Source organism: Apis cerana, linkage group LG16 (assembly GCF_029169275.1).
Source record: "Apis cerana isolate GH-2021 linkage group LG16, AcerK_1.0, whole genome shotgun sequence".
Classification (NCBI taxonomy): domain Eukaryota; kingdom Metazoa; phylum Arthropoda; class Insecta; order Hymenoptera; family Apidae; genus Apis; species Apis cerana.
Genome location: NC_083867.1, coordinates 3255559 through 3268717, shown reverse-complemented (window position 1 = coordinate 3268717; position 13159 = coordinate 3255559). Strand labels below are relative to the sequence as shown.

At 24.1% G+C, this 13159-nt stretch overlaps 2 protein-coding genes across 8 annotated transcripts; one reads left to right on the top strand and one right to left on the bottom strand.

Annotated features, from left to right (window-relative positions):
- Positions 1 to 1077: 1077 nt before the first annotated feature.
- On the bottom strand, positions 1078 to 7520 carry LOC108002680 (pleckstrin homology domain-containing family M member 2). Of its 2 annotated transcripts, none has more exons than XM_062086439.1 (9): positions 7095 to 7520; positions 5982 to 6177; positions 5722 to 5909; positions 4526 to 4720; positions 2751 to 4454; positions 2434 to 2658; positions 1778 to 2359; positions 1595 to 1714; positions 1078 to 1478 (listed from the first exon to the last, which is right to left on the bottom strand). In XM_062086439.1, exons 1-9 carry the CDS (start codon positions 7311 to 7313, stop codon positions 1362 to 1364), a joined length of 3546 nt encoding a protein of 1181 aa, XP_061942423.1. In that variant the 5' UTR covers positions 7314 to 7520; the 3' UTR covers positions 1078 to 1361. The 2 variants fall into 2 exon arrangements, with proteins under 2 accessions (XP_061942423.1, XP_061942424.1); XM_062086440.1 differs by lacking the exon at positions 7095 to 7520 and adding an exon at positions 6666 to 6756.
- Positions 6666 to 12958, top strand: LOC108000489 (poly(ADP-ribose) glycohydrolase). 6 transcript variants are annotated; one of them, XM_017060850.3, is made up of 11 exons: positions 6666 to 6768; positions 9608 to 9717; positions 9842 to 10002; positions 10094 to 10210; positions 10328 to 10486; positions 10567 to 10820; positions 10963 to 11067; positions 11138 to 11302; positions 11380 to 11698; positions 11778 to 12012; positions 12102 to 12958. In XM_017060850.3, the coding sequence occupies exons 2-11, from the start codon at positions 9618 to 9620 to the stop codon at positions 12824 to 12826; spliced, it is 2340 nt and encodes a 779-aa protein (XP_016916339.1). In that variant the 5' UTR covers positions 6666 to 6768; positions 9608 to 9617; the 3' UTR covers positions 12827 to 12958. The 6 variants fall into 6 exon arrangements, with proteins under 6 accessions (XP_016916339.1, XP_061942428.1, XP_061942427.1 ...); XM_062086443.1 differs by lacking the exon at positions 6666 to 6768 and adding an exon at positions 9142 to 9378 and having other exon boundaries at positions 10963 to 11063; positions 11143 to 11302; XM_017060852.3 differs by lacking the exon at positions 6666 to 6768 and adding an exon at positions 9142 to 9378.
- Positions 12959 to 13159: the final 201 nt, after the last annotated feature.

Here is a 13159-nt window from a genome sequence, read left to right as displayed (position 1 = left end):
TTAAAACACGTAAAATTTATAACATTTTTTTTCTTTAAACAATAGAAAATAATATATATTAATTATATTCGAATTTTTATTATATAATATGCGCAAATTTTATATTAAAATTGCATACATTATTAAGTCTTATGAATGCTTTATCACAATTGTACATGAAATGAATTAATTACATGAATTGACTACATGAAACGATGTATATAGAATTAGAATTTTATTCACAATGATTTACAGATTGTATCGATTCACATAGTCCTTAATAATAGAAAAGTATAAGATGTGACATTAAAATAAAAATATATGAATTTATTCGTTAAATCATAACATATAATTGATTTTCGAATGAAAAGAAACTTCTTTGGCATGTAAAATTATTTCTCTTATTAAGAGCCATCATTGATATTTAAAAAAAATATGCCATTTTAATTTTTCTTAATGTTTAATTTAATAATTGCGCAAAATATAACTATAATAACTATAATAGCAAAATAAAATATTAATTATCAATATTAAAATATTAATTATAAATATTGAGTTAATGAATAAAAGCACCTTGAATATGGCAATATATTCAATAATTCATTTTTAAAAAGTTAAGAATATAAACAAAATTTTAACAAAAACAAAATTTTAACAAAAACAAAATTTTTAAATCATTAAAATATATACTTACATATATATATATACACACTCACACACACACACACATATATATATATATATATATATATATATATATATACACATATATGTATTATAAACAAAAAATATAAAAAATAAAATTAGAAAGGTGTTATTATCATTATTATCAATATTATTATTATTAGTAGGAATGTTAATTATATGTCATACACTTACTTTAAAAGCAATTTATAGAATGTTCATTCATTACAGAAGCTGCATTAAGCCTTAATGTTATTTTATTAAATCTATCATTTGGTATCTATAGTGCATTTTCAAATGCAGATTAAATATGATTATATAGACATTCATGTTAACTGACACAGTGATTTTTGATGCATTCATCATTATATATATTACAGTCCTGTGTGCTGTTATCAATGATAAATACTATAGTTTATACTATTAAAAAGATATTGCACCATTTTATTAAATTAGCACATTGACATTATGTGTTACTAAATATTTATATTTTTAGTTATATAATCTTTTATGTTTTATCACTCTTGTATCAAGGAACAGAGTGTTGATTTTGTGTGATTATTTGTTTATAATATAATATTCGATTTTATCGATTATTGTAATATTTGTGTTGTATGAATTCATCAAATATTTATATTTTATCAATTTCTATTCCTGAATAGAATGATACGATAACTATTGTCTATCGTTCTTATTATTTAATCAATTATTGAAGGTAATAAATATTGCCATGCAAGTTCTAACTCTTTACTGGCATCTGAGCAACGTCGATGAAGCTTATCTTCTGGCGGAAGCGTCATCATAGGAAATTCACCCTGAAAAAATACAAATTTTTAAAAATTATATACAAATTATATATAATCAAAAATATTTTTTATTTTATTTTTTATTAATAATTTTGTATAATAATTAAAAATAAAAAAATTCGTACCAAACTTGCATCAGCCCACAATGTTTCTAGAATTTCTCTAAAGGTACATAATTCTGTATAATTTGTAAAATATATGACCCAATCACCACTACTTTCATGTACTTCTCGACATGCAAACTCCTGAAAATATTATATAAAAAAAATTATACAATAGTATAAATACTTATAATTTTGATTACATACCAATATACACCAAGATTGTTGTGTTAATGGTACTCTGAAAGCTGTGAGGTCTTCTACAGAAGCACAAGAAAGCGTTTGTCCACGTTGTTTGCCAGGAAATACTTCTTTCATAGCTACTAAATGTTTAGTAGTTGTAATAAGGCTACATGGCAATGGTTCTCTTTTTTCTGAAATATCGAACAATCCAGAGGCGCTTTGAACGAAACTTTGTAACCATTCTGATGCAACATATTCATCTGGAGCGGCAAATTGAAAGGCCTTATTCGGTTTTAAGAGTATTTCGAATGTGTGAGGACGATGAGAATTGGGAATTCTTCGACATCCTTGACAAAGACCACCTTTCAATGGAATAGCTCTTTTTGGTAATCGTTGACTTGCATCCGTAAACATATAAACAACTCCACCTTTAAGAACAAAGTATCCAGCTTCCCATGGATTAGTTGGAGCATTAGGATGAAGTTGTTGATATGTATGTGGTCTATACATAAGATCACCTTCTTTTGTTGGACCACATGGCGTGCTAGGTGGTGACATATGTTCATCTTCTATATAAATAAGATTGTAATGTTCAATCTTTTCATCCTAAAATATAAATTCCATTAATTTATAAAAAAATTAACTCTTTTCAGTGTTTTAATACAAAAATATATACATACAGAATGAACAGCAGTATCACAAAGAAGTGATTGCCTTAATATATGCATATCTTCATAACTTAATACTTTAACAGCTGGAAGCCTCGGTTTTATCGGAGATCTCCTTATAGCCATTTCTAAATGAGAAATTAATTCTGAAGTAGTTTGGGAACTTCCCGTAGAAAATAAATATTGCATCTCATAATCTGCATTAGATAATAATATTGTTTGTGCATTTGGTCCAATCTAAAAAATATATATTTTTAAAATTTTTAAAATTTTATAAATATAATATTATTTATTATAATATAATATTTTTTATCGTGAGCAAAACCTACCATTATAACATCCAATTCGTTATAAGGAATAACGAATTGATTACTATAAGTATGATCTACTTTTGAACCTGTTAAATATAATGTTTTATCAGTTAATAAAGCGATCATCGGTTTACTTTCTCCATTTGTCATATATGAACTTCTAACTTTATATACTTTATATAACTCTTCTGTTTTATCTCTATAAATATGTTTCTTAAATAATTCTCTTAATTTTAAGCTAATTTTTTCTCCACTAAATTCTTGTTTTTCCGCTGCTACGTTTTCTTGTATTTCTCGATCCAAATTATCATTGAATTCTTTAAAAGAATCGTAAGTTGTTTTAATACCTGTGATATATAAAGGATTCGTTTTTTGTGACTTTTTACTTCTTTTAACTTCAAATTTTCTCTCGGTAATAGATTTTAAAAATCTACTCAATAATGATGTTTTAGATGGAGCTTGTCTTAAAGATGGAGTTAATAATTTGTTGCTATTTTCTCCCGTTAATATTGATGTAATATTACGTTTCTTTGATGGTGAAGCTAAATGTCTACTGTTTCTACGTTCCTCTACATCTGATGTAGTAGTACTATCAATATCTGACCAATCACCAGAATTAGTATATTTTTTCGAATTAGATGGACAAGGCATTTGAACTTTTGTTGGAGGATCTTCTATGATATTTCCATATTCTTTTTCAACAATATATGCTTCTTGTGCTTCATTTTCTTTTAATTCAATTTCCATTTTCGGTCTAAGTGCTTTTCCAGGATCTTCTTGACCTTCTGGAGCACCTCGTTCTAAAAGTGATAATCCACAAGCACATTTACAATTGTTCTGACATGGTAATTGTTCGCAAATCTTTGGCGATCCTTTTTTTTCACAATCGCTATCAAATGTACTTGATGATGAAGAATAGGAATAATAATCTGAATGTACATTTCTGGAATTAACATTCTTTTGAATATAAGGAGAATCTCCATGAGCACACCAACTATATCTTCCTTTTTGTGTATCTTTTTTCTGAATTGAATTAGGTTTTAGAAAACTCATAGAAAAATCCGCATAATTTTCATCATCATCCAATTTCATAGTTTTTAAGATATCTTCATGAAAACTAACACGTTTTTTACTTTCTCCACGTTTTTTTTTACGTTGTCTACGTTGTACTATAGCTTCTGAGCTAGAAGATGATAAAATACTAGCATCAATCATATTGATAGTATTCAAGATACCATATGGAGGTTCTATATTTTCACAATCTGAAATAGTCATACTAAGTTCTAAAAGATTTGTATCATTATTGATTACATATGAATTTCGAGGATCAATATTTCTTTTAAAGCTGTAACCACCATCGCTATAATATGTAGTTCTTTTATTTAAGTCTTTAACTCCATTATCATTTTTACTACTTAATTTATCTAACTTTGACTCATCTAAGCTCTTACTGTAAAAATCATAATCTTTTAAAGTATCCAAACTAGAACAGTTAAGCTCATTATCATCAAGTTTTCTGGTTAAGTTTTGATTTGCTATATCGCTTTTTGTCATTATGGTTGTTTGAAATTTGGTAACTATTCCAGGTGATTGAGTAGGTGTTTTTCCATCTTCACTAGAATCACTGGAACTGAAATTTTTATTGTCTTCTATACAGTTATTCATTATTGTTTTATATCTATTATTTCGATATCTCGGAATTTCTTCTACATGAAAATCTTCCTAAAAATATGAAAAAATAAATATAATTTAATATTTCCTTATTTTAAGAAAATATTAATTTAAAAGTATACCTCTTTATAACTACTAGCATCTGTTTCATTAGCAAGATCCATGTCACTATCAAAAGCAACTCCACTATCACCTGGAGAAGCCAGACTTGAAGAAACACTGGATGATCTGAGATGTAATGATAATATAGTTCCAGAAGGATTTACACTCATAGGTCTTTGAGGCATGTAATTACAAATATCCAGATATGTGACATCCTATAAAATAATTAAAATTTATTTTATTATGAAATAATAAGATAGCTTAAAATTAATGGTTTGTAAGTTTTAATAAATAAAATTAAATATAATTAATAATTCTATAAAAATATAATTTTTAAGAATAATTCTAACAATTTTATGGCTAAGCATATGTTTCATCAATGTCTTTCTTAGTATTTCTGAACAACTTTCAAAATTCAAAATGAAACAAGCATTGTAACTACATGAAACTATATATTTATATATGTATATATATAAATATATGTATATATATATATATATATATATATGTATGTATGTATATATATATATATATATGATTTTATAAAAAGCAGATTTATATTCTGCTTTTTATATGAATTCCTAAAATATATATATCAATACTCTAATTTAAATAATTTAATTTTTGATCTCTTTTATTTGATTATTTAATATCATATATTTTTATTATCTTTTATTTTTGTATTAATATAAAAATTAATACAATAAATAAAATTAATATTATATATTATATTTTGAATAATACCTTATATTTTTGCATATTACAAATAATTGTTTGGTAAATATATCTCTAAATTTTTATGCAAAAAATTTTTCATAAACAAGAGACTGTATATATAATAATAAAAAAAATAGATTCATATGATAATTTATTATTCTTAAATTCACAAAAACAAATTTGTTTTTAAATATCAAACATAATTTATTATTGAGATAATTGTAACTATGAAGTGATACACATTGATATCAATTGAGAAAATAAAAATTATAAAATATATTTCTGTAAAATACTGATAATTATACAAATTAATATAATCATTTTTATATTTTATGTGTGTGTATAAAATGTAAAATGCAAAATATAAATATTAATATAAAATATATGAAATATTAATATTTAGTTTTTTTCTATTAAATATTAACATTTAGTAGAAAAATAATATTATAATAAATATTGATAAAATTTTATTAATATTTCATATAATAATTCTACATACCAGTTGCAATGTGAAAGACACATTTTCTAAACCAGCAAGAAGATTAACTAATTGATTAGTTTTATCTGCATCTCGAACAAGTGCATGTGGAAAATATTGTTTTTTTAATGTTTTTGTATCTCGTAATAAGCAAGCTAAATAACTTTCAAAGCTGCCTTCACTAAGAGTATGATAAAGCCATGCCCTGCCTAAAAAATATAAAGATGCATTATAATTTTTTTTTAATAAATATTAAAATTTATAATGTTAAATATTTTTACCTTTTCCAATGGAAGTTAACACACTCTGGAGAGCATGAATTACAACAACAGTATCTTGATGACTAAGTTCACGAGCTGTGCCCCAATATCCATGTCTTTCTATGCGTAATCCATGGCGTAAAGCTCTATCTAACCAGTAGACCAACCAAGAATCACCATCTAAGACTACTGTGCCATATAAACTTTGAGCATAAACCTAATAAATACAAATAAAAATATCATGTTTATTAAGTTATAAAAAATTAATGTAATTTTATTGAGTAATTTTCAATATTAATAATTCTAATATACAAATTTAATTAAATATGTTATATTTATATTGTAAATTTTTGTCAATATATGAAAAATTATTTTTTAGATAAAGATATTTAGTCTAAAAAATAATTAGATATTTTAATAATTATTTCTCATAGAGAAATATAACATATTTATATTTGTTAATAATTATTATTATTATGAATATTAAGTAAAAAGATAAAATATTAAACGTCCAATAATTACGATATCAACAATAACGAATAATCAAAACTAAAGTGTTGAAATTTTATTGTTTTGTGAAAATATGAAATAATTCATAAGATGACAATTTCAAGATTCATCGATCCCCCCAAGGATCTCACAGAATAATAATGAATTAATATAATTGACTGACAATTATACGAACAAAGAGGTAAAGGCACGTACGTCAGTGGAGGAGTCACGACGTGGAACAAGATGTTGAGTAAGTTGCAAGTGAGAAACGGGAAATCGTGATGACGAGAGGAGCACATGTACTTCTTCAACACAGGTTCGCGCGTTCAAAAACAATAAAGATAATAAAACTCATTTAAGTGTTAAATATTTGACGCACAACCGAGCATGTAAGTGCATGTCACTTCAGTTTCAGCTGTTTCGTCATGGTTAAATATTTTAAGAAAGTCGTTTTTATCTGCGAGGAAAAAGGAATGAAAATCTATCTCAGTCATTTAAGAAGAATTTCATAGGAGAGTAGAACGTCAATAGTTCGATATATATCAAAATTCGAGAAAGGAAAGTACATATATATATATATATATATACAGACGACGTATGGCCTTGATACGTCTTTTCTACATTGAAATAGACAGCACTCACCAATTTGACAGCTTTGGTTAATTCTTGAAGTATTCTTCCCTTGGACAGTACCTTATCGGTACAAAGGTCCATATCTTCTTGACTCGGCATATCGATCTCTAATCTTACATGATTCTCATCATAAGATAACACGAATTTCGAAGGAAAAGAAAGAAAAAGCCGAAGTCGAGGAAGACGAGACAGCTTCGACGCGTCGTTGGTGAAGTCGCACTGACACATTCGCCGGGTAGAGTCATTGATTTTAGCTAAGCGCAGGCCAAGCGCCAATATCAAACTTCTCTTTACAATTGTCTTTCCTTTATTTTTTTTATTATTTGCGATACCCTTACTGGATTTATATTAACTATCAAGCTGATTAGAGATAATAGAATTTAAACATTCATTTAGATAAACATTCATAACAAGTAACATGTACAATTCTTAATTTTTCTTTGTTGTATATTTCAATATAAGTTATTTAATCAGACTCACTTATATTCAAAATTCATTCATATTAAATTAATATTATTCATTAATAATATAAATTATAATTTTATGTATAATTAATTTTAGACCAAAAAAATTATTACAATATCAAGAAATTCATATTTACGAAATATATATATATATATACACGTGACAATTCGTTATAATAATTCATTATAGAAAATATGAAAAAAATAATTGATATTATTAATTAAAATTATTTTGATATTCAATATTTTTTAAAAAATTGATTAAATTTTTTTATCAAATTTAGTAACAAATTGTTTTTTAATCTTTTTTTATAATTAATACTAAAATGTTATATATAATCCGATTTTTGTTAATATTTTAAATATTCTAAAATAACTTACATATATTCGCTTAATAATAATTATCATATAACTTATCTATGTAAGTTATCTATGTTATGTATTTCACTTAAATAGTAGATAATTTATTGTGCACGTAAATAAAACATTTTTCTGTATGATAAATAATATGATAAATAGTATGATTTTAATGGATCAATGAAATTTGTTATGATAGGTTAAAGGGTATATGCATAATATGCATAATTATCATTTTCTTATATTATAAGCATTTTTTAAATATATTATACATTTTGAATTGCCTGTTGTTGATTTATGTTATTTTTAAGTTTGACGTATCAACAATTTAAAAAAAAAAAAATGTCGATAATATCAAATGCATAATTATTTAAAAAAATAATTGAAATATATGATAAATATTTATTTTTCAATTATAAATCACATTATGAAACGATTGCATTAGTTACATTAATAGTTATATCTTTTATTTAATATGCAATCTAAAATTATAAAATTTCAATCTTTATTTTAACAAAGATATGTTTTCTATAAATAATTTCTAATAATTTTCAAATTGCAAATAAATTTTAAGATTAAATTAAATTAAGATAAAAAAAAAAGATAAAAAAAAAACAATTTATAACATGAGAAAATACTTATTTTATTAAATTTTAAAAAATAGAAACTTTATTTTTACAATATATTTTCATATAATGTATGAAAGAAAAGATATGTAAAAATGTAATATAATATGAGATATTAAAGAGTAATACTTTTTATTTATTTTTTTTTGTATTTACATTACATATGCATAGATACATAGATAAAAGACAAAAAAGTAATATCTAATGATCAACAGTTACTAAGAAAATTTACTCTATAAGAAGTAGAATTTTCTATGATCAATAAAATGTTCTTAAATCTTATTAATAAAATAACTATGTATATGAATTTTAATATCTTATTTATTTATATTTTTTTATTGTATTATTTATATCATATTTTATTAAAATTTATTTATATACACATAGTATATATATATATATAGTATAATAAATTAACTAACAAATTGTTCCTATAATATACAAGCTATTCCAATAACTTCTACATTTGCATATTATAGAGTACAATAAAAATAAACAATTTTGTATTTTATATAAATAATTATTTTAATCATTAAAAAAAATATTTTGAAATATTTTTCCCCTATTAATTGAATTTCCCCTAAACGGTACATTCGATTTATTCCAATATCTTATTCATAGTAATTTGTGTTTCATGCAATTTCAGTACTTACGAAATGTTGCGTACTATTATATAGAAGTGTAAAGAATATTCAGATGTAAAGTGCAAATGTAACTTTTAATATAATTTATAAAAATATTATTTAATATTATTAAATAAAATTTTCTTTTTATGTACCGTTATGTCTAATTTTCCCGCAATACGTTTATCATCACGAAGAATTGTGGCGCCAAAGCAATATACGCGTAATATTGGTTTTAATAATTATACATATTTGAAACGATATTTTAAAGAATTATTGAAAAATTTTTCATTATTGTGATAATTTATTGTCACTTCAAGATTATTTTATTTTTGAGATGCATTATATAGTTTTTACACATTGTTTTATTTTTGTACGTAAGAATTTTCATTTCATTGTATTATTTATTGTTATATTTTATTATTATTATAGTTTATTTGTAATTCTCTTAGTTAAAGAATTATGTCGGATCCCGGATTGTCGCTTGATGAGGAAACGCTCTCTCCAGATATCTTCAACGATGTAGATAATATGACAAATAATCCTGTAAATTCTGATGATTGTAAGACATTAATTAAACATTTAACTTTGAAAATTTGAAATTCGGGAAAATTAAAATTGAGTGTATACTATATATGTATTATATGTATATGTTTTAATTAACTATTTATTTCTATTTCATAAAGCAAGTTCAATGTTAGTTGATGTTACTGAACCAGAACCTGTGGATGATGTACCTGAATGGAAAGGTGTGAACATGGATGAAATACATAAAGGTTTAGGTATATATGATTGTCAAGAATTACCACCTATTTGTCCATCTTCATCTCATATAGTATTAATATCGGTGAATATTAAATTCAATAAATAATTTTCATTAATATATATGAATTTATTTTAAAAATGAATTTATCTTTAAATAATTTATCTTAAAATAGTTACCATTACCAGCACGTGGAACACCAAAACCATATCCTACATATCAAGTAGAAAAATGGTGTCAGGATTATGTTAGAATGCCACATTCAAAACATAGTGTATATCCAATAGATGAGGTAAATAAGTGATAATATATATGAAATTTATAAATAAGTCAAAATTATTAAATAATATAATAATTGATATTTAATTAAATAATAATTAATTGATATTAAATTTATATTTTATTATAGAATGGAACTAAGCGTTGTCGAAACAGATGGGAAATAATACAGGAATCTTTACTTCAAAATTTTATTTCAACCCATCAACTAGAAAATGCAATACTTTCTTATAATCATATATATGCACAACGTTGGGATTTTACTGCACTTCATCATTTTTTTTCTGAGGTAACATCTTAAAAAATTCTTTATATTTTCTTTCAATGTATTTTTAGATATTTTCATTATACAATAATTCTAAACTAAAGGTACTTGATGAAGAAGAAGCAAATATTTTCTTTGAAGTATTAATGCCAAAAATGGTTCAGCTTGCTTTGCAACTTCCTGTTTTGGTAACAGGTTCAGTGCCTCTTTTAAAACGCCACACTAATGGTGCAATAAGTCTTAGCCAGTTACAAATTGCCTCTTTACTAGCTAATGCATTTTTTTGTACATTTCCAAGACGTAATTCAACTAATCCACAGTCTGAATATGGAAAATACCCATACATCAATTTCAATAGGTATTTTGTTATGCAATTTTTAACCAAATTAAAATTGAATATTAAAAATTGACATTGTATAAATAATACAATAAAATAATGCAAAAATAATTATAAATAATTAAGAGAATTCATTTAATATATTAATATACAATTTATATAGGTTATTTTCAGCATATAAAGAAGGAAAATGGAATAAGTGTGAATCTGTAATGGAAAAAATGAAATGTATATTTCATTATTTTCGCAGAGTAACATCTAAAGGTGGGTACGTTAATATTTATTTAATGATACATATGTAGAGAACCAATACATTATTTATTATAATTTTCCCATAGAGCAGCCCCAGAAGGTGTAGTAACAATTCAACGACGATATATTCCTAAATCCGATTGTCCAAAATGGGATGAACAAGTACAGAAATTGCTACCTTTACATATTACAAGTAAAGGAACAATAGAAACAGAAGGAACTGGATTTTTGCAAGTGGATTTTGCTAACAAGTATATTTATAATTTTCAATATTTAATTAAATTAATATTTATCAAAATACATTTATAAAAATATAAAATACTTTTAGATATGTAGGTGGTGGTGTTCTTGGGTTAGGATGTGTACAAGAAGAAATAAGATTTGTTATTTGTCCTGAATTAATGGTGACAATGCTTGTTACGGAAGAATTAGATGATACTGAAGCATTAATTGTTAGTGGTATTGAAAGATATAGTAAATATAAAGGTTATAGTAACACTTTTAAATGGGTTGGAGATTATGTTGACGAAACACCTAAAGATAGTAGTGGAAGACGATTAACATCTATTGTTGCAATAGATGCTCTTTATTTTACACATACGCAATCGCAATTCAACATAAATAATATAACAAGAGAACTTAATAAGGTTTAAAATTAATTAATACATTATAAATAATAGTTGATTAATTATGTAAATTTTAATAATTTTTATTTTTTTTTTATAGGCATATGTAGGATTTGTTGGTTGTGAAGGTAACAAGAACAATCTTCCTGCTGTTGCAACTGGAAACTGGGGATGTGGTGCATTTCGTGGAAATCCAAAACTGAAAGTTTTATTACAATTAATGGCTGCAGCTGTAGCAGGTCGATCAATGGTTTATTTTACTTTTGGGGATACAAATTTACGAGATGCTATTGCTGAAATGTATATGCACTTCGTAAAACATGAAATAAATATAGGTAGTAATTTATATCCAAATATTTTTTAAATATATTATTTAAAATATTTTTAAAATATATGCAAAAATTCATTATATTATATGTTTTAGCTCATATTTTTTCATTGTTGGTGCAGTATCAAGAATTTGCTTCAACAGGAAACTTAGATTTTTATCGTTTTTTGTATAATCGTAGTAAAGTAAAATCATTTACACATTTAAATACAAATATTCATACAAAAATCTCTATAACAAAAGAAATTTTGAAAAAAAGTAAAAGCATTAACAATGGAGAAAAAAGATCTTTTCAGTTAGATACCAAAAAATATCCTGAAATGGAAGAAGAAAAAATACAAGGTTGGTTAACTAATATTGATGAAGATATTAATAGTAAAAGAAAAACGGAGATTTTAAAAGAAGAATATATAGACACTAAAAGAATTGTGGAAAAAGAACAGATTCAAAGTAAAGATAATATAAAGAAAAAAGAAGGACAAATTTATGATAGAGATAGCATAGAGAAAAAAAGAAAGCAGTCTTTATGGAAAGTTTCAGAGGATACAACACAGACTAAAACGATTCAAGAATGCCGATTATCAGGTTTAGAATTATTAGATACAAAACAAGATCTTATTTCACAATATTCGGATAGTGGTTGCAGTGATTCAACCAAAGATGAAAGTCATCAATCAATGAAGACTTCTACAGATACACATAATACATACAAATTAATTCAAACTTTAGGTGAAAACTCTATAGTTCCAAATAAAAATGAATCACCAACTAAAAAATCTGGACAAAGAAAAATTTCAGATTTTTTTCAACGAACAAATTAAAAATTTTTAAGCATTTATAATTAAATAGTTCTTTTACTTTATTAAATTTTGACACAAGACTTTCTAAACACATATGTACTTTGTATATAATGTAATAATGCGAATAAATAAAAAAGTAATTAATTTTGCAAATATTGTGTTTTTCTTACTATATTGATTAATATAATTTCAAACGAAAACATAAGATTATATTTATGCTTGAATATTTTCGAAGTTTAATATTTCTTTTCTAATTTAATAATTTTTCATTTAATTAAATATAAAATCAATAAAAAATAGAAATTACTTTTTATTATATGTGAATATTAAAGTTTAATACATTCAAAAAATGAA

Excerpts from the sequence above, each read along its gene's own strand:
- LOC108002680 (XM_062086439.1), bottom strand. The coding sequence starts at position 7,313 with ATGTGTCAGTGCGACTTCACCAACGACGCGTCGAAGCTGTCTCGTCTT. Across the intron at positions 6,178-7,094 it reads TAACCAAAGCTGTCAAATTG|GTTTATGCTCAAAGTTTATA; the intron begins GTGAGTGCTGTC and ends TGTATTTATTAG. Across the intron at positions 2,360-2,433 it reads GTGATACTGCTGTTCATTCT|GATGAAAAGATTGAACATTA; the intron begins GTATGTATATAT and ends TTTATATTTTAG.
- LOC108000489 (XM_017060850.3), top strand. The coding sequence starts at position 9,618 with ATGTCGGATCCCGGATTGTCGCTTGATGAGGAAACGCTCTCTCCAGAT. Across the intron at positions 10,487-10,566 it reads TTCATCATTTTTTTTCTGAG|GTACTTGATGAAGAAGAAGC; the intron begins GTAACATCTTAA and ends TCTAAACTAAAG. Across the intron at positions 11,303-11,379 it reads CAAGTGGATTTTGCTAACAA|ATATGTAGGTGGTGGTGTTC; the intron begins GTATATTTATAA and ends AAATACTTTTAG.